We start from the raw sequence: 24,855 nt of genomic DNA, 5'->3' as shown, positions 1-24,855 counted from the left end.
GGTCGGTGTGCCCACGTGCGGGCCCACAGGCGCGCGCACACGCGTGTGCTTCCCAGTGCGGCCCCGCAGCAGGGCACACGGGCGTGAGCCAGCACGAGCACGGGCGCCCCGGCCAGCCTGCGCGGGGCCTGCGCAGTGCTGCGACGCCACGCGGGCGCGCGGCTGTGAGCACACGGGTGCCTACCGGCGCGTGCCGGCCCGCGTGAACACACGTGTACGCACGGGTCCCTACCGGCGCGTGCCGGACCACAAGAACACGCGTGTGCGCACGGGTGCCTACCAGTGCATGCCACACCACGTGAACATGCGTGTGCGCATGGGTGCCTACCGGCACATGCCAGACCACGTGAACACGCGTGTGCGCACAGGTGCCTACCAGTGCATGCCAGACCACGTGAACACGCGTGTGCGCACAGGTGCCTACCAGTGCATGCCAGACCACATGAACATGCGTGTGCGCATGGGTGCCTACCGGCACATGCCAGACCACGTGAACACGCGTGTGCGCACAGGTGCCTACCAGTGCATGCCAGACCACGTGAACATGCGTGTGCGCACGGGTGCCTACCGGCGTGTCCCGGACCACAAGAACACGCGTGTGCACACGGGTGCCTACCAGTGCATGCCAGACCACGTGAACACGTGTGTGCGCACACATGCGTGCCACCACGGCGTATCTGTGTGCGCGCACATCAGCCTCTACACGTGCATCAGCCTCTACTCCACCTGTGGAGGCAGTGCTGGTGCACACGCACGAGAGCCTCTACATGTGCCCACGTGTGTGCCCGCCGCTGTGGCCTGCCCGCACACGCGTGTCGCCCTGCACGTGTGCACGTGTGCACGCGGGCGCGCGTGCCCGTGCGCTCCCCCCCCCCCCACCATAGAGCGCCCCCTCCCGCCGCCTAGCGCCGCTCTCCGTCGCGAGCCGCTCTGGCCTCGCCCCCGGTGGCCCCGGCGCGCGTGCGCGCGGGAAGCCCCGCCCGGCGCGGCGGTTGCCCAGGGCAGCGGGGGGGGGGAGGTTGCCACGGCGACGGGCAGCGGCCGCCGGAAGACGCGGCGGCGGGATGGTGAGTGCGGCCGCCCCGGGCCCCTCCGCGGCCGCAGCCCCTTCCCGGCGCCACCTCCCCGGGGTCCCCCCCCGGCTCCCCCCCCGGCATCCCCAGCGCCGCCTCCCCGGGGTAGCCCCCCCCTCCCCCCGGTTCTCCTCCTTCCCCGGGGTCCCCCCCCCCCCGGTTCCCCCCCCCCCAGTGTCCCCAGCGCCGCCTCCCCGGGGTTCCCCCCCCCCCCCGGTTCTCCTTCCCCGGGGTTCCCCCCCACCACGGTTCTCCTCCTTCCCCGGTGTCCCCAGCGCCACCTCCCCGGGGTTCCCCCCCCCGGTTCCCCCCCCTAGTGTCCCCAGCACCACCTCCCCGGGGTTCCCCCCTCGTTCCCCCCCCCCAGTGTCCCCAGCGCCACCTCCCCGGGGTCCCCCCCTCGTTCCCCCCCCCCAGTGTCCCCAGCGCCACCTCCCCGGGGTCCCCCCCTCGTTCCCCCCCCCCAGTGTCCCCAGCGCCACCTCCCCGGTGTCCCCCCCCGGTTGTCCCCCCTCCCAGTGTCCCCGGTGCTGCCTCCCCGGGGTCCCCCCCCGCCATGCCCCGCTCACAGCCCCTCTCTCCCCCCAGCCCACCAGCATCTCTGCGCCCCTGAGCGTCGCCTCCAGCCGGTCCCGGAGCCATGGCCGGTACCGGTACCGGAGCAGGGCCCGGAGCGCCGAGGTGGACGAGTCGCTGTTCGGGGAGGCCCGGGTAAGGGGGCCTGAGAGGGGACACCGCTGCCTGTCCAAACCCCAGGCAGCCCCCGGGGAGACGGGGCTGGCGGGTTGCAGCCCCCACTGCGGCACGCTCTGCCCAGGACCCTGCCGACGTCAGGATCCCGCTCCCCAACCGCGGGGTGCGCCTGCCGTGTCCCAGGGCAGGGAGCTCCCTGGTACCCCTGTCCTTGCACCTATTCTGTCAGCCCTGAGCCCGCACCCTGCTCACTCGAACTCCCTTATTGGAGAGGACTTGTTCTCCCTCTCTGTCTCACTGACAGCACCATATCCCTCCGTATTGCTCCCACAATCACCCCTTTTCCAACTGTCCTGGGTTAAATCTTCATAGCTCATACGGAAGCAGTCCCACACCGTGAGCTGCCCTTGCTGGCCCCCTCTGAGTCCCCTCTGAGTCCCCTCTGAGTCCCCTCTGAGTCCCCTCTGAGTCCCCTCGGAGTTGAGGGAACCAGGACTGCATCCAGCTTCAGAGCCAGCAGGCGCTTGCACAGTGGCAAAGAAAGATGTCCTAGCGAGGTCTTATTTTCCTGCTAATTCCTAGCATTTGATACAGTTGGTTTGGGGTTTTTTTTGTGATGTTACTGAGCTGATGTTATCATAAGCCTGTCATAACCCCAAGATCACCTTCCCCAGTGGTAATGGTCTGTCTGTCTGTCCCAGAGCATCGCTGCCAAGCTGGGCTCTGCACAGAAAGCTGCGGTGGCCACTTCCTTCCTTCTGTGTGCGAGTGAGTGAGCCACTGTTTCTGCACACAGAGGCTCAGCCATTTTAATTCCTTACCACGTTGTGGGAGACCTAAGTTCAAGTCCTCCCTCAAGCTGGGAGGGTACAAAATCCATCCCTGCCTTCCAGAAGAGTGCCACAACCACCAGACTAGAGGCTGCATGTGACTCTGTCCTCGTTGATGCCACTAGAAACGCCTCACTTATCAGAAGATAATTAGTTAATTACTGAGACAAAGCGAGCTTAGTAGTTGAGACACCGGGGTGAAGGAGAGGGCTACAAAGATGATTAGGGGACCGGAGCATCTCTTCTGTGAGGAAAGGCTGAGAGAGCTGAGCCTGTTCAGCCTGGAGAAGAGAAAGCTCGGGGGGATCTGATCAATGTGTATATAAGCATTGGAAGGGAGGGTGTCAAAAGGATGGGGCCAGACTCTTCTCCGTGGGGCCCAGCAACAGGACGAGAGGCAACGGGCACAAACTGAAGCACAGGAAGCTCCCTCTGAACCTGAGGAAAAACTTCTTTGCTGTGAGGGTGACGGAGCACGGGCACAGGTTGCCCGGAGAGGTGGTGGAGTCTCCTTTCCTGGAGAGGTTCAAAAGCCATCTGGATGGGATCCTGGGCAACGTGCTCTAGAGGACCCTGCTTGAGCAGGGGGCTTGGACTGGATGATCTCCAGAGGTCCCTTCCAACCTCAACCATTCTGTGATTCTGTGAGAGGAGCCCACGTTACAGGACTTGTGTGTTAGATGGTAGTTGTTTAATGTGGGATATATAGAGAGTCTTTGGAGCAGGGGCTGGAAGCTTCCAGAACAGCCTGTGGCCAATAGATTTGGATTTTCTTCTGAGAGCTATGAATTCAATTCCCTTGGATACAAGAAAGAATTGAAGCAGGTCTCTGACCTCCTGGCTGAGTGCCCTGGTCGTTGAGTTAGCAGATAAACAGAGAGCAACAACTCTTTCCTCTCTGATTCTTGTAAGGAAAACACTCACTTCCTCTCCTCTTGTACCTCTGCTCTCCCCTGGCTGTCGAAAGAAAGCTGAGGGAAGAGCTCCAGACTCTGAGGTGGAAGATGACATTCTCCAGTCAAAGTGACCAGGGCCTTCAAACGCTGGAGAAAGGTGATGTTTTAGACAACCTCCCCCCACCTCTTCTTTTCCCCAGCTCCTTTATTGACTCTCCCAGGTGCTGCCCCACTGGGTAGGCTGGATTTATGGCTCTCACCCTGCAGTCTTGAGTTCTTCCCCACCCTTTCATATTGTCTGCTTTCATCTTCCGACACAGATTGAGATGCAAGGACCAGGCCACAGATTTGGACACTTACAGTATTTAGCCCCTCTAACACTCACTGTCTCTTTGGCTGATAAAATGCTGATAAAATTGTTGTTGTGCAGGAGCTGCGGGGCTGCTTGCCAGCTGTGGCTGGCAGCCTGAAGTGGCTGGTGGCTAGCTGCAGCAGGTGGACTGCAGCTAGTAGAATTCAATACATTTGTTTCTCCGAGTGGGTGTGCGTTTGTGGCTGGAACTTCCTATCGTATAGCCTTATCGCTTAGAACAAATCTTTCAAAAACGTTTGCCGCCACTCTTTTGACTTTTCTAAATAATCAGAGGAGAGGAAGAAAATGCATATTAAAAATTACCTCTGATTTGAAATTGGAGGCTGTACAAGCAGTTCACTTCGTGGCGCAGAAGACTGGGAGTGTGCACTGCACGTGATCTGAAGTCTGGGAGTCCTTGGATTCATGTGCGAACGAGTACCTTGAAACACTGTCAGCCAGATGAGCCCAAGGCAGGTTAATAATTTATTATCTCAGAGGCCTTCAAGGTAGTTATATAAAATGTTGTAATAATCATATGAATGCTAATTGGGTTCCTCGAGATGTGTGATTGCGCAGCCTAATCTGCATCTACTCGGAGGAGTTCTCCTGGCTTTGAGGAAAACATAAAGGCTCGCTGCAATGAATAATACTATTATCTTTGTTTGTAAGGGTGTTTCAGTGTTAAACCCTTTAATTCAACATTTCACACTTGGCGCCCACAGTGACTGATAGGTAAGCGATTGATATTGCTGAGAACTGAAGTGCATAAAAGGCAGGAAGTTCCTTATAAAAGCTCCTAGAGTGACATGAGGTTAACTGCACTGAGTGGCTGTACCTACATCCTGGCCCGATTTCTCTGAGTCTCAAACTTTGTGTCTCTTAGATGAGCTAGGTCTGTTACTGTTCCCTATAGATGGAGTATTGCGTGCTCCCCTGTCCTGGGAGCCAGACATCTTCCCCCTAACCTGCATGTGCCGAGGAACTGCTCCTGGTAACCTGCTCCCTTGAACTAGAAAACAAAGAAGGGGAACAGCATCTTACTGCCCCGATATCTGCGGTGTGGGCTACGGAAAGAGTCCTTGGTTCAGGATCACCAGACTAGTAGGATGGAAATCTTGGTAGTTTGTTACCAAGAAACTGTGCTCAGCGCCAACCTGGTTATAGGGAATAAAGTGTTTATTCCAGCAGCTGCTTAGAATTCTAAAGCTGAAATAATAAATAGAAGCACAAAGAAAACCACACATCTACTTGTACCTCAGATCATCTCTTGTGGTTCCTTTTACCCCTGTGGTATATAGCCTCTTGGGTAAGGATTTAGCTGGGAAGCCTACGCCTGCGGTTGTACTCTTGGAAGCATGCTGGCTTTGTGAAGCCGTACCTTGAACCTCAAAACTGGCTGTGTCAGAGTCGGGTCACCTCGATGGGGATTGTCTAGCTCCGCTGGTCAGTGAAGAAGGAGCTTCGGTTTCTCCAGCTCTGCAAACCAGTGTCTCCCCTATTATTTCAAAAGTGCTCCTGGGGTATTCTCTTCTGCCCGGATGGCCAACACTGCTCTGATACTGGGCTGCGCCCAAATGATCTTTACCTCAGGGTGACATATGCTGTGCGTTCCTGCCTTTGAGAGAGACTGTGACCCAACTAAAGGGCTGCAGTTCTGCAGAGCCAGGCGCGTTCGGGATTTACTGCTTCACTTGAGCTGAACTGTGCTGCAGCAGTCCTCACGGAGCTGCCAGAGGAAGATGTGCATCGATAAGGGCTCTGCGTGCTGTCCTGGGGCTGCTCCCACCTCTGCCGTGGGCACCTCCCACCCATCCCCAGTCTGGCGTGTTCAGAACAGGCGGCAGGAGCACCCTCCAGGTCTCGTGAGTCACCACCGAGACTAGGTGACACTTCACTAGGTGGCAGTGTTGGCTCAAGCAAAGGGACCTGGACCAACTTCAGGGCAGGTTGTACTAGGAGGGCTGATTTCTGTCCAGGATCCAGTGCTGGCAAACCAGGAAGCAGGTTGCCATCTGTTGATTTATTGTCCTGCAGAAGGCAACCTCAAGGAGTACCCCACTTTCCTCTTGCTAGGCCCCTTCTGCTCACCCTCTGTGAGGTTGGCTCAGTCTCACTTTATTTCTGCCGTTTTTTTCCTGCTCTTGCCAGAATCCGTGGAGTTCAGCAGGTCACAGGTGCCAGTCCCCACAAATAAGGAGAGGGGAGACTGCAACTGTTATCAGCTCAAGTTAGCTGAGCCAATGCTTGTGTATTTGCTGGGTATTGTCTCAGAAAAGTATCTGTTACCTGGCCATTTCCTTCAGATTTGGGTAAAACAGGCTAGAAAGAGACCAGCGTCCAAATTTTTAGATTAAACCCAATGCTGCGGGGATAAAATGCTGTATTTTCAATTCTCTCCGTGCTCTGGCCAGGCCTCTGCAGCTGGGGACAAGCTGATGCTGTCGAGGCAAAAACGACCTCCTTTGCCCAGACTTCATTGAACTTGGCGGTGCGACAAGGTGTTTGTCAAAAAGCATCACGAATGCTCGCTGAAAACTGAGCTGACAGAAATTCGTGACCCCTTCATATCTCCAGCCAGGCATGCGTCTGGTGTACCTGTGTGCCCAGCAGTTAGGGGGAAGAGAGATGGGTATGGGGGGGTGGTGGCCGGGAGCAAATGTCATTCTTCCTCGCAGAACCTGCAGCGGTCGCGGTCTGGCAGCCCCATTGTGATCCTTCGGGATGTGCAAACTGTCCAGAAAACATCATCCGCTTGTGGGCACAAGCCTGAAACCGTCCGCCTTGTCACCAAGGACCTCATCCGTGACCTCATGTAAGTCCATGCCTGAGTGTCAGCCCTGAGGAGCTTTCAGGAACTGGGGGCCCATGTGTCTGTCATAGCAATGTCTCTGTGTGCTAAGCTTGTCACATCTGTTTGCAAGAACATCTCAGGGGAGGAATGAACAGCAATGATCTGATACGCCTTGGCTTGGGCAGCAGTGGAGCTGGCAAGCGCTGAGCACTAGACTTCTTACAGAGGCAGTGAATCATCATGAGAACCCGTGAAAAGCAGCATAAAGCCCTCTCAGCAGCCAGAAAAGTTCTTTTGGGACCAAATAGCTCCTCAAAGAGGCAAACTGCCTTCCCTCACCCATCAAGCAGTTCCTGCAGCGCTCTGCTATTGAAAAGCCCCATGTGGGAAAGGCAGACTGGCACTGGAGTATCATCTGTTGCCCCTGCGCAACAGGAAACTATGTGTTTCTCTCCAGGGTTGTTTTATAAGCAGGGCTGAACTGCAAGAACCTTGGTCCTAATTACTGCACCTCATTAAAAGCCTGCAGCATATACACAAGAATAAGGCCATTATCCTGGGAAGATCCAATTTAGCCTAATTTTTACCTCCCTAAATTTTCTTTATAGCTGTAGCTCTGTGCAGAGTTCACCTTCACTTCCTGTTTTGAACTATAACATAATGCTCTTATACCCTGTAAAACAAACGCGAGATCTGTACCACGGATGGCTTTGTTTTGGGATTTTTATGGAGAGTGACATGATAGACACACTGGTTCAGGTTTTCAAGACTGGTGGCTTATTTTGTAAGCTCAAATTCTTATTTGGCCATGTTGATGGAGCTGAGGGCCAATTTCCAGATGTGCTGCACAGCCACAGCTGAAGCTAATGGAAACTGTTTGTGCCGATTTAATTCCTGAAAATCAGGCCCCAGACATCTCAGGTTGGTCACCCAAACACTGAGACAACTGAAGTAGTGACCACTATATCATTACATTTATTACTGCCGTTGTTACCATTAGCCATTCTTTAAAGTGTCCTGGAATCCGATGCTGTGATGCAGTCACTCGAATGATCATTATGCAGGTATCTCTTCATATTCATATGGGTGGATGAAAGGTGACGCATAATAATAATGACTAAATTCTTAGTCCTGAACATCTTCAAAGTGCTTTATGCATTTCGTTAATATATCCTCCTGCACCATACACATCACCATGGTATCTGAGTAATATAAAGAGTAATTAACTCCCTACAACTCCCCTGGAAAACAGCCCCATATTATTATCCACGTTTTTACAAGTAGGGAAATGGGTGCACCAAAAGCTTCAGTGATTTCCTCTAAGCAACAATGTGTGTCACGTGTAGAGTTCGTGGCTCGGTGCTTGCTGTTCGGTCTTTGCCCTGCAAAGACACAGTGACTGCTGGAGGGTTACCTGCCAGCACTGGGAGGGGAGAAGGTGCTCCATGTTTGGTCAGTGCAGCATTTCCTATTGTCGTGCCAGGATGGGTTCCTAGGACAGTAGAGCCAAAGCTAAGCTGTGCTGTGCAAATCTGGAGCCTGACTAGGATGCGTGTTATAAAACAGAACAAAAAGACAGCGTTTGCTTCCCAAAATCTATCTGGATGGAACAGAGGCTTCGGGCTGAGAGGGGGCATAAAGGGTCAATACGGGTAAGCCTGTGGTTTCCTTCATTGTGGATGGAGAGCTCAGGAGATGCTCAGTGCACAGTATTAATGACAGTCTCTTTAGAGACAGGGATGAGCAGCGTGTCCAGCCGGAAAAGAGATCAGGGTTATGGTCATACTTTCCCTAAATGAAAGCTGGGAAGGTCTGACATGCTTTCAGCTTCTTTTATCGGGGCTGACTAGGCCCATGCTGAATGTTGTGGGGTTTCCGCAGGAGGCTTCTTATTACCCTGCCATGCATCCTGTCCTCCATGCATCACAGCATGGTGTGGTTTTCACTGGACTTTCTGTTTCTCCCTTCTCCCAGACCAGGAGAATCACGTCCCATTCCTCACAGTGGGGGAGCCTGCAGCTCCGACACTTCCTGAATTGCTCTCAGATGACTCCTAGTTGCACAGTCACTCCTGTAACCCCTGGTATTTGCAGGTCTTGCTGCCAGGCAGGGAGATCAGTGGGTCAGGGAATGGAGGAGGTGTAGGAGACTCTGTACCTTTGACTAGTCTCTCTCTGTGTCCTGCTTCCCGTGCCGCCAGCGTCCCTGCAGAGAACCCAGTAGCATCCCTTGTTATCAACCTGGAGGATTTCCAGCGCATTAAGGAAGCATCTCGAGTCCTGACCAAGGAGGAGCGTGAGGCCAAGCTTGCAGCCCTCAAAGCAGAGAAGAAGGCCATTCTAGTAGGCATTTCCCTTGCAGTCTCTTCTTTAGCTGCTTGTAGACAGATCTCAGGCTGCTGGTGGAAGTGGGTGCTCCCAGGTAGAGCTAACCTTTTGGGTCAGGCTCCCCATGCATTGTGGTGACCTGGTCACAGCTCAGCCAGGCAGACTCCTGCCAGAGGTCATCCGAACCAGCCATGCAGGGGAGGCTGCCCAGCTTGAAATCTCAGATTTCCTCTGAGCCCCAGTCAAGCCCAGAAAGTGCTGTGCCAGGATCCCTGGGTTTGCCTGGTCATTGGCTGGAGGAACCATCCAACAGTGGTTGCGTCTGCCAGCTCCCCAAGCTGTCTGGCTCTGCTGTGATCCTGGAGGCTATAACAAAGCCTCTGTGCTGCGTTTCTGCTGCCTTGGAAGGTGTAGTGAGGCCTCTTGATGCTCTTGCATTGGAGTGAGGCATCTCCTTAAGAAAGATGTGGAAAGGGGCTACCCAGTCTTTGTGCCACAGCCTGAAGAGCCTGCTGTGCTCCTAGGCTCCATGTCTGCAACACAATGTTGTTGGAGCGTGCTCCTCGTGAACAAGGTTTCCCCAAGAGCACCCTCAGACAGGATCAGCCCAAAATATGGTCACCCTTGCAGAGCTGCAAGGGGTGGGACTGCCCTGGGAGGGCGTTCGACTTTCCGCAGCCTTGCCTATCTCCTCAGGAAGCAGCGAGCGAGCGCAAGAACGCCATGAAGCAAAGGGCCATCCTGCAGCAGAAGAAGAGCAAGCTGAGTGACCTGGAGGAGGAAGCACGAGACCGGGCCCAGCACCTGCTGCAGCGGGCAAACAGGATGCGCATGGAGCAGGAAGATGAGATCAAGGAGTTCAGCGAGGTAGGACCAGGGGCTTGCTGCCCTCCAGCATGCTCCCCCATCGTCACCGGCATCACAGGACCTTCTGCCATGCAGGGACCCAGGCGCTCTTTCTCCAGCAGAGTGGGGCAATGTAAATACCTGCTGGTTCATGGGGCTTGGGGCCAGGTTTGTCCAGAGTGGGTGCAGCACTGGCAGCATTAAGGCCTGCCAGAGTTGTTTGCTAGAACAGGCTGCTGAGAGCCCCCAGCAAGCTTTGCCTGCCCATCAGCAAAGAGAAGGGCTGTGCTGGCACCAGGTTGTGTTTGAAATAGCTGTGTGTGCAGGAGGGCTTCATGTGGGACTAATAGCCCACAAGCCTGTTCTCCCTTCCTCAGTCTTTTTGCGTCTGAGGAACCAATGGGCAGAGATTAAGAGGGCTGCCCCAAGACCTTCATCCCCTCCATGGCACAGCTAGGACTAGATCTAAACCCTGCTCTGACTGTTGCTGCCCTTGGCCATTCTCTCTTTCTCTTTTCCCCTTCCTTCTCATCTGTATATCTGTCCCTGTTGCCATTACTGAGACCAGAGAGGCCTGTTGTCTCTACAGCTGATCCTCAATGCCAAGTGCCACATGATCCGTGACACACAGATCTTGGAGAAGCAGCTAATCACAAAGGAGCTAGAGGAGGAGGAGAAACGGCTGGCCCAGATGATGGAGGTGGAAAGACAAAAGGCCAATGAGAGGCAGGAGGAACTGGAAAACAAAAGGAAGCAGGAGCTGATCAGGTTAGTGAAAGGGTCCCTCTTTCACATAGAGGCATCCCTCCTTCTTCCCAGGCCTTGCGCAAGAACTTCGATAACGTCTGGCTGCCAGCTTCACGCCACACCTCCCACAGTCACAGCAGCTGGACCAGGGAGCATTGGGCTGCGAAGGGACGCTCGTAGCGGGCACTCCACCTGACGTCTGTGCTGACGTTTCTGCCTCCAACAGTGGGTCTGAGAGAGAGAGAGAACCCTTTTTGCCTCTTCTTTACAGAGGGAAGCAGGAGCTTGTGAAGCAGATTGAGCAGAATGCAGAGGAGAGGGCTGTGAGAGCTGAACAGCGAGACCAGGAGGCTCAGGAGATGTTGGAGTACTTGAAAAAGCTGCACATGGAAGACTTGAAGGTGTGACAGGCAGTCACCAGTGAGCCATTGTGGTGTAGAGGGGGCTGGAGTTAGATTTTTCACCTCGTTGGAAAGATGTCCCAGTTCTGGGTAAGTTAGATTCAGTGTGTGGAGACAACAGCCAGCAGAATTAAGGCTCTAATCTCTTGGAGAAGCTGTAAGAAACATCCTTGGAAAGTGAACTTGAACCAATGAATCCTTTGTGTGTGAAACCTGAGTGTTTTTGCTGGGCCCTAAGGAAAGTGCCAAGCAGCTGCCGCAGTGAGGAGCAAGGAGAGCCCTCTGTGCTGTGACTCTTTCCCTGTCACCCCTCTTACCCTCTGCTTCGCACCTTTTTCAGGACTTGGAGCGGAGACACGAACAGCAGAGGAAAATCCAGGCTGAGATTAAACGTATCAACAATGAAAACCAGAAGCTCAAAGAGGAGCAGCTTCAGCAGGAGAAGATGGCAGACCAGCGGGTGCTCGAATATCAGAAACAGAAAATGGTACTAGGAGGGGCAGAGTGAAGATGGCACTGCAGAGACAGCAGCTTTGAAATCTTCTGTGCTTCAAGCAAAGCAGACTGATCTGCTTTCCAGTTTTGTTCCATCCCATCCTGCCCCCCACCCCAGGTCCTCTACAAGGACCTCAGTATTTCTGAACCTGTATGAGCTGGCCAGTGTGGTCCGTATGTGCTCTGGTGTAAAGTACATACTCTCGGCACCTGTCTGCATGCAGTACTGTGTGTGAACGCTGTGTACGTGTGTATGAATGCTGGGTATAAGACTGAGTGTGTGCACATGTGCTGGTGCTTGCATAGAGCCAGCAGGCAGCAAGGTGCTGCAGGGAGTTGTCACAAGGTTCTGTCCCACGTAGGCACGGGAAGCTGAGTTTGAAGCTGAACAGGAGAGAATCCGTCGGGAGAAGGAGAAGGAGACAGCGCGCTTGAGGGCCTTGCAAGAAAGAGCCCAGGACCACCAGGCAGAGAAGGTGAGCGGCTTGGTAACATGTGCTTTGCTCCTGTGCAGGCCTAGCTTCTCTCACCACCTCCCTCATCCCCACCTCAGCAAAGTGGAAGCTCCCCTGGACATGGTGGGTATACTTGGGGTGTTGCAAGTCCAGGCCAGCACAGACCCAGGTGCTGTTTTGGAGCTGGGCGCTAGCTGTGAAGGCCCCTGGGCTGGAGGCAGGATGGAGCAGCCAGGGCCAAAGAGCTCTTCACCTCACCTGTGCCTCTATGAGAGATTTGAAGTTCAGGGAAACTTCATGAAAAATATACAAGAGCTTGTTAAACCAGTGCCACCACCCCTTAGATCAGTGGGAAATAGTGTCATGCTGCATTCCCAACCCTGGGGAAGGGCAGTAGGATCCCTTCATGTCCCCCAACATGAAAAAGCTGCGTTTGGGGAGCTATATTCCTGCCCCATCACGTCCTCTGGTGTCAATGGGGGGTTTCTTTCCCCAGATGTGCTCCACTGTTTGCTAGGAGATCCCCGCTTACCTTCCTGAGAGGTTCCCTGCTTGAGCAGGGGGGTTGGACTAGATGATCTCCAGAGGTCCCTTCCAACCTCAACCATTCTGTGATTCTGTGAGTGGGAACAGTGCTGTCTCTGTGGCTTTGGAAGAGAGACAAAACCATGGCTGGGTTCTTCCATACTTTCCTCCCAAACTTGCCCACCCATTTGTCTCAGCTCTGATGTTGACTAGTGTGGTACCATGGGCCCTCCAGCATCACCGCTATCCCCCACCCCCGGCAGGACGCACTGAGGGCCAAGCGCAGCCAAGAGGCTGCCGAGCGAGAGTGGCGTCGGAAGGAGAAGGAGGCAGCCCAGAAGAAGGCAGAGACGGACGACATGCTGAAGCAGAGCCGCCTGGAGCAGATTGCTGCACGGGAGCACAGCCTGGCTGTGCAGGTGCAACAGGACCGTGACGATTTTGAGAGGATCCTCAGGTAAGATGGATGGTGGTCAGAGCTCACTAGTGGGATTACCAGTCCTTGCCTTGCAGAGCAGGGCTAAGGGGTGGGTGCTGTGTGGGCTCCCAGCAGCACGAGGTCTGCTGGGGGGGCACTGCGTGGGCTCCTAGTGACAAAAGTCAGCACAGTCCTTGTAGCTCTGGCACTGGCCAAGGCCCAGCAAGCAGGCTATCGGGTGGAAGGGCTTGCACCCAAGCAGGGGCTGGAGGGGGGGCTTTTCATCTGCCCTGAGGTCTGCTGCAGAGCCCAGCGGGAGCAGATTGAGAAGGAGAAGGCAGAGGAGGCGCAGAGGGCAGCCGTGCAGCTTGCCCATGCTAATGAAGTCCGGCGCCAGATGCGGGAGCATCAGCAGAAGCTGGTGCAGGAGCGGGTCGCTGCCTTCGAGGAGGGCCGGCGGCTGCAGGAAGAGGCCCGTCAGCGCAGTGAGCGCCTCACTGAGCTCAAGCGACAGAAGATGCAGGAGCTGAGGTAAGGTGTCGTCGGTGGCCACTGGCTTCGCTGGACTCCGCTTTCCAGCATCACAATAATTCTTTCCTGGCCTACCTCTCTATCTCCTAACCTTTGGACTACCTCCCAGGAGGCGGGAGGTTCCTTCACATCCTCTTCAAACAGGATCTGCTCCAGGGCCATGGTCCTGAAGCCCCAGCCCTGGTGTAGCACAGGGTGCCTGATGATTTCTCTTCCCCTTGTAGAGCCTCTGGCATCCCTGAGAAGTACTGTGCCCAGGTGGAGCGGAAGGCTTTGAGCGGAGCAAGTGCAGCCCCTGGCCTGGCTCAGCCGTGCAAGGAACAGTGCACTGTTTCCTCAGCAACTTAAGAGTTTCTATTTTCTTAGATTGAGATTTTATAAACGGAGGTATTTATGCGATGGTCAGTGTCTTTCATCCTTTGCCTGCTTTGGGTTCGCAGGCCTGGAGTAGCTCTAAGAGCTTGAGTACTCCAAAGGCCCATTGTCTGATCTCCATCACGCTCCCAGGGAGAATGTGAGGCTGGTCCTACATCCATATCTCCACGTGTGCCAGGAAAAAGGTGTCAGAGGCAGACTATGTCCTCAGAGGGGGCAGGAGTGTCCCCAGGCCCTTGGTTTAGCTGCCCAGCATCTGTCAGCATCAGCACCAAAGCAAATCAGAGCAGGCTGGGTATTCCCAGCCTACATGGGGTGGCTCAGTCAGGTCTCCCATGAACCAGGTGGGCTGTTTTCCATGTGTGCAGCCTTAACATTGGCTCACCAGGGCTGCCCACCATGGGTGCAGGGCTGTCACTACCACTTCAGCTCTGTCAGCCCTGCCAGTGCTATGTTCTCACTGAGGTTTCACCTCTAGGCTCTGCAGCAGTGGCTTTCTCCAGGCCAAAGCAAAGAAACCAGAACTTGCTGCAAACATTTAGAACCAATCTAGATGGGGACTGGCAACTACTGAAGCAAGGCAGGGCCAAGGGCTGGGATCTATAGGAGTGGCTCTGATTAGTTGCCAGAGCAGCTGAAAAATAAGGAGAGCTAGCAAAGGTGAGACTGCCCAGGGCAGGGGGATGGCTTGGAGGACTCTGCTTGAGCCCCGACAGTGGTTCAGGATGGATAAATAATGGATGAGGAAATGTCATAGCCTCTTGTTATCTCCTCCCTGTCTCTTTTCTTCAGCTGCTGTGTGTCCCCAAGTAGTGATGGAGCCAGGCACTGCTGGGCTGAGGTTCATCTCGATAAGGGGCTCGCACTGAGTGTGCATCACTGGTGCTGCAGGGCATCCAGGACATATCTCCACCACCTGAAATGTAGTACAGGTAGTACAGGAACCCAACTTAAAGTATTCCCAAGCAGCCACCAAACTCTCTAGGTTCCCTTGGGTCTTTGGCACCAATGGCCAGGCCAGAAAGTGTCTTTGGTGCTCAGTGCCAAGCTCGCCTGCCCTTATCTTCATCGCTGTCCCTGTCCAGGTCCCCAGAGCCTGGTGGCCATGCACCAGCTGTGTCACTTTCGGTCACTGCTTCGGTCAGGAAGTCCCAGCCTTGTTCTAGGCCAGGCTCAGCCTGGAGGGTTTCAAAGCCACTGCTTCTGCCTTGCCGAGGGTGCTCTGACTGGCGGGAGGCTCACCAGGGTGGAGCGGCTTCCCCACCCTTCCTGCGCGAGCAGGGCACCGGAATGCAGGAGTCACCAGCCTGGGGATCCAGCGTGGCCAGGGTGCCGCATCGGCAAGGAGCCCTGAGCTGTAGCGAGCCGTGGCCCTGTCACATTGGAAACAGCACTGCACCACCCAGGAATGGCCCTGTCAGATGGGGAACAAAGTAGCCCTCACTGCTTGGGTGCTGCCCCAAGGCCAGGCTGCACAGTGGGGCCGTGAAATCGCGGATGCTGCGAAGCACGTGCTTGGCTCAGCCCCAGTTCCCAGCACGGTGCCAGCAAGGGTTAACTGACAGCAGTGAGCTCAGCTTGGGGCCAGTAAATGGAGCAGTATGTGGCCCCAGGGAGTGTTTGGGACCAGCTAGGCGGTACTGCCGAGCTGGTTTTGGCAGTCACAGTCTGGAAAGTACCGTCGCGGTCTGTGCTGTGCCGCAAGCCAGTGCATGGGATGAGCCAGACTTTGGGACTGACCCCTGGCCCCCCAGGACCAGAGCATCCCTGCATACAGGGCTCTCAAGGCCCAGCCTGATCCAGGGGCTGAGGACGCAGAGGCTGAGAAGCATCCGTGGCCAGGGCCTTCCCATGGGGTAGAGCATCCCTGCTCGAGAGCATCCCTGTCCTGGCCACCTCCAGCCCCACTGCAGAGCATCTCTGTCCCCAACTTCTCTGTGCCCACTGCAGAGCATTCCCATCCCAAAAATCCTCCATTCCCACTGCAGAACATTCCTGTCCCCAACTTCTCTGTCCTCCACTGCATAGCATTCCTGTCCCAAAATCCTCCAGCCCTGCTGCAGAGCATCCCTATCCTCAACTCCTGTCCTCAGATCAGGGCCAGGTTTCAGCCTCTCTGTTCCTCATCCCCTGGCTCTTCACAGCTCTCCCACTGCACTTGGAGCTGCACATCCACTCCTATCTGCTGAGCACGAGTTGGGGGTCTGCTGTGTCCGCAGCTGCTGTGCCATCACATCCCTGTGCAGTGAGCCTTGACATGGGGCATCAACTGGGCCAGGTGCTGCATTTTGGCAGGGCCAATGGTGCCGCGAGGGCTCACTGGGTGCCCCAATCCCCTGCATGACCCCAGCATCTCTGTGCCCACTCACTGAATGGGCAGGACTGGAGGAGGGAACTTTGGGCAGCTTAAACCCATGGTCAAACCACACCTTTAAGCTGTGGTTTGCCCTGTGTCCTGCTGGGACACGAAAATCCTTCTGGGACCCACGTTGAGCCAAGTCGCCTTCTCCATGTGGCTGGGGTGCAAGGCTGAGCTTGGGCTGCTCTGAGTGGGTCCCAGGTGGCCTTTTCCCACCAGCCACGCTCATCCCTGCTGATGCCTGCACTGAGGCTGCCAGCAGCCAAGTACCATGAGGCCATAGCCCCCCATTCCCTGCTCTACTCCTCCGGAGAGGTGCCCCCAGGCTCATCGGGTGTCCTGTCTATGCTACCCCCAGCCCAGCTCCAGCTGGAAGGGAGCCCATAGCATGGCAGTGCTTAATTAGCAGGTAGGGAGTGGAGCAGGGCGGCATCGCTCAGTCACAGCTTGGAGCCACTCAGTCATCCCAAAGGCATCCGCCCCACAGGGAGGAGCACCCCAGCCCAGCATGTAAAAGCAGCCCCGCACCGCCGGGCTTCCCTGTCGCCTCGGAGCCTCCTCCGCTCCCACTCGTCCTCACTGCCCACGTCTGCCGGCACGGCTGCAGCATCATGGCAGGGCACGGCACTGGTCTGCTCCTGCTCCTGGGTCTCATGCCAGGTAGGCACCACCGCGCTCCTGCACCTCACTGGGGTGCCACCAAGGGATGTCAAGCACCCAGCACTCAGCCCCGCTCCTTCAGCGATGCTCCTGAGGATCGAGGTGTCCCTGCCTGGCCCTAGAGCACCCTGGGGTGCCAGGCCAGGCCACAGTGCTGGGGGTTGGCAGGATGGAGATGGAAATACCCTGCGGTCAGCAGAGCACCAGCAGACAGAGCCGACTGTGCTCAGGGAGGCCCAGACACCCACCCTTTGGACGTGCCACGTCCAAAGCCAGGCGACTGGTGTTGAAACCGTCACCTTCCTCTGCCTCCGTGCAGCGCCAACAGCTCAACCGGCCCCAGCGGGTGCTCAGCCCCACTGGATGCCCGGTCCCGATGGGACACAGCCCTGGTGCATGCCCAGCCCTCATGGATGCCTGGCCCTGGTGGGATGCCCGGCCCCAGCAGATGGAGACCTGCTGGGCCGTGCCCTGTCCCTGCCGCCAGCGAGTTGGGTGCTGCTGGGACACGGGGTCGGAGTGCCAGGGCTCTGGGGCAGGCTGTGCTCTGGGTGGGCACCCACGCGCTCCCCAGCCAGCAATACCAGTTCCTTTCTCTTCCCAGCTCTTCTGCTGGCTGTGAGGATCAACACCAAGGGCCGGGAAGTGCTGTATCTGGCTAAGGGTGACTCCGTGAAGCTGGGCTGCCCCTATGTCCTTGAGCCTGAAGACAACGGTCCCCAGGACCTGGGCATCGAGTGGATCCAGATAACGCCTGAGCGGACAGGCCCAGAGAACGTGGTGAGTGTGCTGAGTGCCCGCTGCAGCTCCTGGGCTCGGCTCACCCCTTGTGCCTCAGTTTCCCCTTTGCCCAGCTGGGAGGAGCCCCACGCGCAGCCCCAGGAGCCTCCCTGTGTCAGCGCCTGCAGAGCCACGGGCAGCGGCACCCACACAAGGACCCTCTCCCAGCTGCATCCCACAGCCACAGACAGGGCCAGAAAGGCCCAGACAGAGCCTGGCAAGGCAGACAGGGCCAGGCAGGGCTGGGCAGGGTCTGGAAGAGCTGAGAAGGACCTGGCAGGGCTGGGCAGGGTCTGGAAGAGCTGAGAAGGACCTGGCAGGGCTGGGCAGGGTCTGGAAGAGCTGAGAAGGACCTGGCAGGGCTGGGCAGGGTCTGGAAGAGCTGAGAAGGACCTGGCAGAGCAGAAAGGACTGAGCAGGGTCTGGCAGGGACAGGCAGGATGACGTTCTTGTGGAAATGGCTAGGGCATTTCCCTTCCTGGCTAGCAACCCCAGGTCGCCATCAGCCTGGGCTGGCCATGCCTGGCCTCACCACTTGCTCCCACACCAGTTCCTGTCCTACCATGACCATCATGTGAACTACGGCAGCGGCTCAGGGCTGCAGAACAGGGTGGCCTTCGTGCAGAACGACCCCAGCCAGTACGACGCCTCCATCCGCCTGGCCGACCTGCAGGTCTCTGACACAGGCACCTACCAGTGCCGGGTGAAGAAAAACACTGTAGCCGTGCACGAAGTCATCGTCACCGTGCAAGGTGAGCCCCTATCCCTGTCCCCGAGCCCCAGCAGGTATACCCGGAGCAGGGGCCGTGGTGCAGCACCCAGCCACTGCTGCACTGTCCCCCACGTGACCCTGGCACCTGCTCGCCAGGGCTGTGCTAACGGTGTTTCTCACCCTGCAGAGAAGCCAGCCACCCCGCAGTGCTGGACTGAGGGGGAGCTGACGGAGGGCAGCAGCATCCTGCTGCGCTGCTACAGCCGAGGAGGGACCAGCCCCCTCGCCTATCAGTGGGCCAAGCTGGCCGATGGCTATGGCGGGGGCCGCCTGCCCTCTGGCACCATCCAAGGTAAGAGGGGGTTATGGGTGCCAGGGGAGCTGCGCGCACTCTGGGGAGCTTCCTATGGGGAAAGCAGCTGGAGGGGTGCAAGGGTGCCCTTGTCCGGTGGTGTCTGCCCATGTCTGCATGCAGCTGAGCCTGTGCATGCCTATGTCCATGAGTGCCCGTGGCCATGTCAGCATTTTCCCATGTCCCTGCGCACCCATGTCCATTAGTGTCTGCGGGTGCCCATGTCTGTAAGTGCCCATCTCCATCTGCGCCCATATTCATGGGTGCCCATGTCAATATGTGCCACCACTGCTGTGGGTGCCCATGTCCATGTGCACACGTGTCTGTGTGCCCATGTCTGCATGTTCCCATGTTTGTGTGCGCTCATGTCTGTGAGTGCCCACGTCCACGTGTTCCCATGTGCACGTGCAACCTGTATCCGTGGGTGTCTACGTCTGTGTGGTCCCATGTCTGCGTGAGCCTGTGTCTGTGTGTTCCCCTGTCCACGTGCACCCATGTCCATGACTGCCTGTGTCTGTGTGCACCTGTGCCAGAGGGTGCCTGTGTCTTCTGTGTGTGGCAGCCATGGGGGCTCGGAGGGGCTCACCGGACTCTCTCTCTCCTGTGTAGGACGTGCTCCTGGCGACCTGTTAATCCGCAGCCTGTCAGACGCACACGCCGGCGTGTACCAGTGCCGCGTGACCAACCGTGTGGGCTACTCACTGTGCCAGCTCACTGTCAACTCCGTGCCAAGTAGGTGCAGGCCCTGGGAGGTCGTGCTGGGAGAGTGCTGGCTCTACTCACTAGGTTTGCCAACCGCAACCAGGGCTTAGGCAGCTGGGGGCCACCCTGGGCTGGCTGTGCTTGCCAGGGTGCTGCGGTGGGCGCACCATGGGCACTGTGACCCGGGGCAGCCCTGCTGAGGGCTGCCCCGGGAACTGGGCCAGTTGCAGGCAGCCGGCAGGGAGGCCGGCGGTGATAGGGTTTGTTCCCACGGCAGGAGGAAGACAAGCGGGCATCATTGTGGGCTCCATCCTGGGCTCCCTCCTCCTCCTCACCCTGCTGGGGCTCCTCATCTGGGCTCTGATCTGCCGCTACCGCCGGAAGGAGTGCCAGCGGGCATGCAGCGACTGCAGGTGAGTGGGCACAGCACGCACAGGACCAGCAACTGAAAGGGGCCAGCAGGTGCCAACGGGCACTGACAGGTAACACTGGGCACCACTGGGCATCGCTGTGTACCACTGGACACCACTGGTCACCGATGGTAACTGCAGGGGACCTCCAGGAAATGATGGGCACCACCAGGTACTGCTGGGTACTGATAGGCATCGCTGGGGACCACTGGTGATCAGTGGTCACCAATGGTCACTGATGGGTGCTACTGGGCAATGATGGGCACTGCTGGGTACTGCTGAGCTTCACTGGGGACCAGTGGGAACCAGTTGTCACCAACGGCTGCTGATGGGTGCCACTGGACAATGATGGGCACTGATGGACATCACTGGAGACCAGTGGGCACTGATGGGTGCCATGGGGATGAGCATTGTTGTGTACCACTGATGGCTGCCACCAGACACCGATGTGCACCAGTGGGTACTGATGGACACTAATGTGTGCCAGTGGGTACCACTGGGCACCGATGGGCAGTGCTGAGCACCAGTGGGCACTAATGGGCACCAGTGGGTGTCAACGGGTGCCATAGGGCACCATCAAGCACTGCTGAGCACCAATGGGCACTGACGGGTGCCACCAGGCACCGATAGATGCCGTTGGGAACCAGTGGGTGCCACCAGCGCTCACTTTTCTCTGCCGCCCCAGGAGCAGCACAGGCGGCACCATGACCAGAACGTGCAATGTGTGCCACCACAGCTACTCACCCCACGGCGTGAGCTACATGCAGTGCCAGCACGGCGACAGCGATGAGCGAGCAGCAGCCCTCATGTGCAACGAGGGCATCCGGCACCAGGTCACCTGCCCAGCCCTGTAACCTGCGCCTGCAGGCACCAAGCCCCGAGCGGCAGCGCCGGACTCGACGGGATCACCGAGCCGCTGCTGCCACCAGCAGCCCAGCCTCACCACGCCAGCACCCCAGCGCCGTCCCGCCGCCCACCCCAAACGTCCCAATTTGGCTCCCCGAGGGGGGAGCGACTGCGGTGCCAAGCGCCAAGCCCAAATGGAGCAGCGCCGTGGATCCAAAGTGATTCCAGCGAGCAAAGACCGGCCGGGGCTGCCCTGCGCGGCAGGAGGTGCAGGGCTGCTCTCGATGCTCTGCCAAGCTCGCGGGGCCGAGGCGATGCGGCTGGCGGGCACCCGCTCCGGGAGAGGATAACCTACTGCGGAGGGATGCTCCAGCCTGCTGCCCTGGGTGACCCCGGCTCCCTCCTTGCCGCTGAGGGCCGCTGCACACCCTGCCTTCCCCTGACACCCAGCCTGGCATTGCCATGCAAATTGAGGTTATTAATTCAAGTTTCCCCCCCCCCCCCCCCGCATCCTTCCATTCTTTACCAGACATGGTTTTAACACTGCCCTTAGTCAACTTGTCATTTGGGTTCATCACTTTTTTTTTTTTTTCCTTTGGCCCCCTTTTTGTATTTTTCCCCCCATACATGGAACAGCTTTTGGAGCGTTTCTGCAGCCCCCTCACTCTGGAGGCCCCCAGCCAGGCCTGCATTATTTGAGCAATATTTATTTCCTCCCCTCATCCCCATCATTTGCTCAGTGTCGAGCAGAGAACTGCCAGCCCAAACCGCCCAAATCTCGCTGCCTGGCAGGCTCCTGCCTCTGGCCTTGGCACAGCGAACGCCTCCAGGATTGGCTTAGCAATTATGTGTTATTCAAGGTGCTGCTGACATTGGCACCAGGATTTGCAGTTTGGAAAATGAAACGAAATAAACCAAAGTTAATTAAACCCTGCTGCATGCATTGCATTTTGCCAGCTAAAGCTTTCCTGCTCACGGCAGATGGTGGAAGAGCCCTGGGGAGGTGGCAGCGGCCCCCTTTCTGGCCAGGCTGCCAGGTTTGCAGCCGTGCTGCAGCATCCAGCAGGAAACACCCAAGGGAGCCCCAGGCTTTTCCCAGGCCATGGAGCCCTCCCATGTCTGCACTGATTTATTGAAATGGGATTGGGGGAAGAAAGGCTAATTTTGGAGACAGGTCATGTAACACCATCTCAGGGGAAGTTTGCACCCAGGCTTCGGGGTCCCATGCCAGCTCATGTTTTCAGGGGCTCAGACCAGGGCCCCAGCCCCGAGCCTTTCCTCCAGGCAGGCTGAACGCCCAGAAATAACCCAACAGCCGACCTGGGCCAAGCGGCTCCAAGGCGCCCGGCACGTTCACCGTCCCGGCGTCCCGTGTCGGCGCCACTGATGCAAGCTCCCGCGGCCGCTCTGCGGAGACGCAACGTGAGCACGTTTGCAATGCCGCCACGGGAGCCTGTCACTGAAAGGGCATTCCTTGCATCTCAACCGCAAATGCCAAAAGCCTGAAATTAAGCCCTGGCCTAACCGTAATCCTGTTCCCCAACCTTTAGAGTCAATGCGGTGCTGCTCTCACCTATCTCTCACCAATCCTTAATGTGACCAGTGACCGAAACCCGGCACGTCCTAAGGCCAGTGCAGCCGTGCGGGTTCAGTTCCTACGCCTGCGCGAGAGCAGAGCAACCCAGGCACTGGCAGCTGAAGCCCGAAAGCCATCGCCCTGGGTTGTCGATTTGAGGTTCCCCACAAGATGTGGGGCAGGGGATGATGCCGGGGGTCGGGGGATGACAATCTACTGCTGTCCCTGAGTGTCCCCACATCAGATGGGGAAAAACAACCTCGGACAGTGATTGGAGGCAGCCCCACAGGGCAAATGTGGCCAGGGGTCTGGTACAGCCTAACCCTAACGTTAAGTCCTACCCTAACCTATTGCTAACCTTAACATTAACCTTAGCACTAATCCTAAACCTACCCGCCCCAAACCCTAGCAGTAGTGCAAGCACTAATGCTAAACCTAACACCAACCCTAATGCTAACATTAGCATTAACACTAACCAGAGTGCTAACCCCAGCTATAACACTAGATCTTGTGCTAACCCTAACCTTAACCGTAGCGCTAGCCCTAACTGTAAAAGTACCTTTCACCCTAATCCTAAGCCTGCCTTTGGGCCCGAACCCCCTGTTGTCAGGTCCTGGGCCAAAAAGCTCCCTGATACAGAGGCTGGGGAGCGGGGGAACCCCTCTCCGGTGGTGGGGATGGTGGGGACCGCTCTCCCCTGCCTTAAACCTAACCATGCCCACAGCTTTATGCCTTGCACCAAAACCTGTCCTTAACCTGACCCCAAGCCCAGCCTTGAACTTAACTCTCACCCCAGCCATAGCCTTAACTCTCATACCTAACTCTAACCTTAACCTGGCCATAGCCTTAACCTTAACCCTAGCTCTAACCTTAACCCTTGTACTTAAACCTAAGCCCAAGCTGAACCCAGACTTGGCCATAGCCATAACTCTTACTCCAGCCACAGCCTTAACCCTTGTACCCAAACCTAGCCTTGAACCTAACCCTAACTCTAACACCAGGCTTCGCTTAGCATTAACTCTCATACCTGAACCTAACCCTAGACTTAAACTTAACCTAACTATATCCCCATCCTCATGTCTCGTAGCTGATGCTATCACAAAACCAAATCAAACTGCAGCCACAACCATAATTCCCACACCTGACCCCAACCCTGACCCCGACTTCAGCCCTCCCTACACTGAACCGCAACCCCCGGAAAATGGCCAGCGCAGCTTCAGCCCAACGCCCGCACCTCCTCCCCACCACGACCCTCGTCACGCCCTGACCCGCAACCCGAAACTGCACCCTACCCCAGCTCTCAGCCCCGGTTCGAATCCCTCCTTGAGCCTCTGCGGCTGAATCCCAGCCCAAAACAGCATGCAACCGGCACGCTGGCCATCGCGAGCCATAACATTACTCTAAAGTTAACCCCAAACTTTAATCCCAGTGAAACCCCAGGCCCTGGCCTGGCCCATTAGCCCAGGTTTAATTTTTGCCCTGGAGCTCAGACCCGGCGAGCCGGGCACGCAGCTCCCCGCAGGCAGCCGGGGCTGATCGCTGTTTTGGGGCTCTCGTGGGCTGGCGGCAGCATGCAGCCGGGCACGCGGGCCGGGAGCAGCACTACCCCGCGCAGCCTGAGCCCCTGCCAGGCAGCAGCGTGGCCGGGCTTGGCTCCAGGGACTATTCAGGCATTTTCCACTTGAGTCACTGTTTAAAGAGCATGAACAGCGTTAAGGCATGTCCCAGACCGAGGCGAGCCGGGGCGGATGGCCAGAGCATCCCAGTGCAGCTCCCCAGGCCGCCAGCTGGGCACCAGCCACCCCTGCAAGCCCCACGCTATGGCAGCAAAGCACCCAGTCCCAGGGACTACAGGGACCATGAGGACCCGGCGCGCCTGGCATGGAGCCGGGTACCTCCGTGCCAGACAGCCTAAAACCTTCCCCACTCCTGAGGCCGGGTCGGACAGGTCGGACCAGCCCCAGTGGAGCCGCTTTGAAGTGATGCTTCATCCCAGCCGGTAATAAATTCCCACGTGCCCCAAGCGCAGCGCGTTGTTATTAGGCAACAATTGAAAGGCTGATTGTGGTCCAAGGGCCAGAGCAACTTAAGGAGGTAACAAAAGCCCGGCTAAATAAAGCAGACAATTGATGTTTAATAGAAAGGCTTGTTGCAATGGGACACGTGGATGACATCAGCTCGCAGGATGATGTTTTGCTCCCTTTTCTCCTTCCTTTTCCGCCTCCAACACACTAAAAATAGCCTAAATGCCAGCAAAGCTGGGGCTAACCCCAGCCCAGGCTGATCTCAGCCTCCCCCAAGCCGGGGAGACCAGGAGGTCTGTGCCAGGCGCTCTGTCCCCTCCGCCAGCTCTGTTGCTGGGCCCTTTGGGGCAGCCAGTTGTGCCCTAGATTTGGGGAAACTCCCCCTGACAGAGCAGGGAGAAACCCCCCACGCGCTGCACGGTCCCACGAAACGGCCGGGCATGGCTTGGGGCAGCATGGTACCGCAGTTGGACGGGGTACGGCTTAGCCAGCACAGCTGGCCATCGCTGGCCACCGCTGGCCACGGCACGGTGCGGCCAGCCGGGGCCGGGCACAGCACAGCTGCGCAGGTGGGAGCGTGCCGCGGCCAGGCCCGACAGGGTGCCCCGGGCGTCCTGGGTGCCGGCGGCCGCACGAGGGCTCCCGGGTGCTGGGGCGGGCGCCGCGGGTCGCTTCC

General features: G+C 57.3%; 2 protein-coding genes across 5 annotated transcripts; both read left to right on the top strand.

Moving 5' to 3' along the window:
* Positions 1-996: 996 nt before the first annotated feature.
* Positions 997-13,782, top strand: CFAP45 (cilia and flagella associated protein 45). The gene is made up of 12 exons (XM_068922086.1): positions 997-1,067; positions 1,662-1,784; positions 6,523-6,659; positions 8,839-8,980; positions 9,662-9,832; positions 10,401-10,579; positions 10,830-10,959; positions 11,300-11,446; positions 11,817-11,930; positions 12,698-12,891; positions 13,159-13,383; positions 13,608-13,782. Exons 1-12 carry the CDS (start codon positions 1,065-1,067, stop codon positions 13,729-13,731), a joined length of 1,689 nt encoding a protein of 562 aa, XP_068778187.1. The 5' UTR covers positions 997-1,064; the 3' UTR covers positions 13,732-13,782.
* An 82-nt stretch (positions 13,783-13,864) lies between these two features.
* On the top strand, positions 13,865-21,488 carry VSIG8 (V-set and immunoglobulin domain containing 8). Of its 4 annotated transcripts, XM_068922091.1 has the most exons (7): positions 13,865-16,777; positions 17,382-17,557; positions 18,108-18,309; positions 18,457-18,621; positions 19,231-19,353; positions 19,583-19,736; positions 20,419-21,488. In XM_068922091.1, exons 1-7 carry the CDS (start codon positions 16,729-16,731, stop codon positions 20,585-20,587), a joined length of 1,038 nt encoding a protein of 345 aa, XP_068778192.1. In that variant the 5' UTR covers positions 13,865-16,728; the 3' UTR covers positions 20,588-21,488. The 4 variants fall into 4 exon arrangements, with proteins under 4 accessions (XP_068778192.1, XP_068778190.1, XP_068778191.1 ...); XM_068922089.1 differs by having other exon boundaries at positions 13,865-17,557; positions 19,601-19,736; XM_068922090.1 differs by having other exon boundaries at positions 13,865-17,557; positions 20,470-21,488.
* The last annotated feature ends 3,367 nt before the right edge of the window (positions 21,489-24,855 follow it).

The sequence above is a fragment of the Struthio camelus genome, chromosome 30, assembly GCF_040807025.1.
Source record: "Struthio camelus isolate bStrCam1 chromosome 30, bStrCam1.hap1, whole genome shotgun sequence".
Taxonomy (NCBI): domain Eukaryota; kingdom Metazoa; phylum Chordata; class Aves; order Struthioniformes; family Struthionidae; genus Struthio; species Struthio camelus.
The sequence above is the reverse complement of the archived record's forward strand: the minus strand, read 5'-3'. Positions and strand labels throughout refer to the sequence as shown.

Excerpts from the sequence above, each read along its gene's own strand:
- CFAP45 (XM_068922086.1), top strand. Across the intron at positions 9,833-10,400 it reads AGATCAAGGAGTTCAGCGAG|CTGATCCTCAATGCCAAGTG; the intron begins GTAGGACCAGGG and ends TTGTCTCTACAG. Across the intron at positions 11,931-12,697 it reads AGGACCACCAGGCAGAGAAG|GACGCACTGAGGGCCAAGCG; the intron begins GTGAGCGGCTTG and ends CACCCCCGGCAG.
- VSIG8 (XM_068922088.1), top strand. The coding sequence starts at position 16,862 with ATGCTCCTGAGGATCGAGGTGTCCCTGCCTGGCCCTAGAGCACCCTGG. Across the intron at positions 17,558-18,107 it reads GGACAGGCCCAGAGAACGTG|TTCCTGTCCTACCATGACCA; the intron begins GTGAGTGTGCTG and ends CTCCCACACCAG. Across the intron at positions 19,737-20,418 it reads CGGGCATGCAGCGACTGCAG|GAGCAGCACAGGCGGCACCA; the intron begins GTGAGTGGGCAC and ends CTGCCGCCCCAG.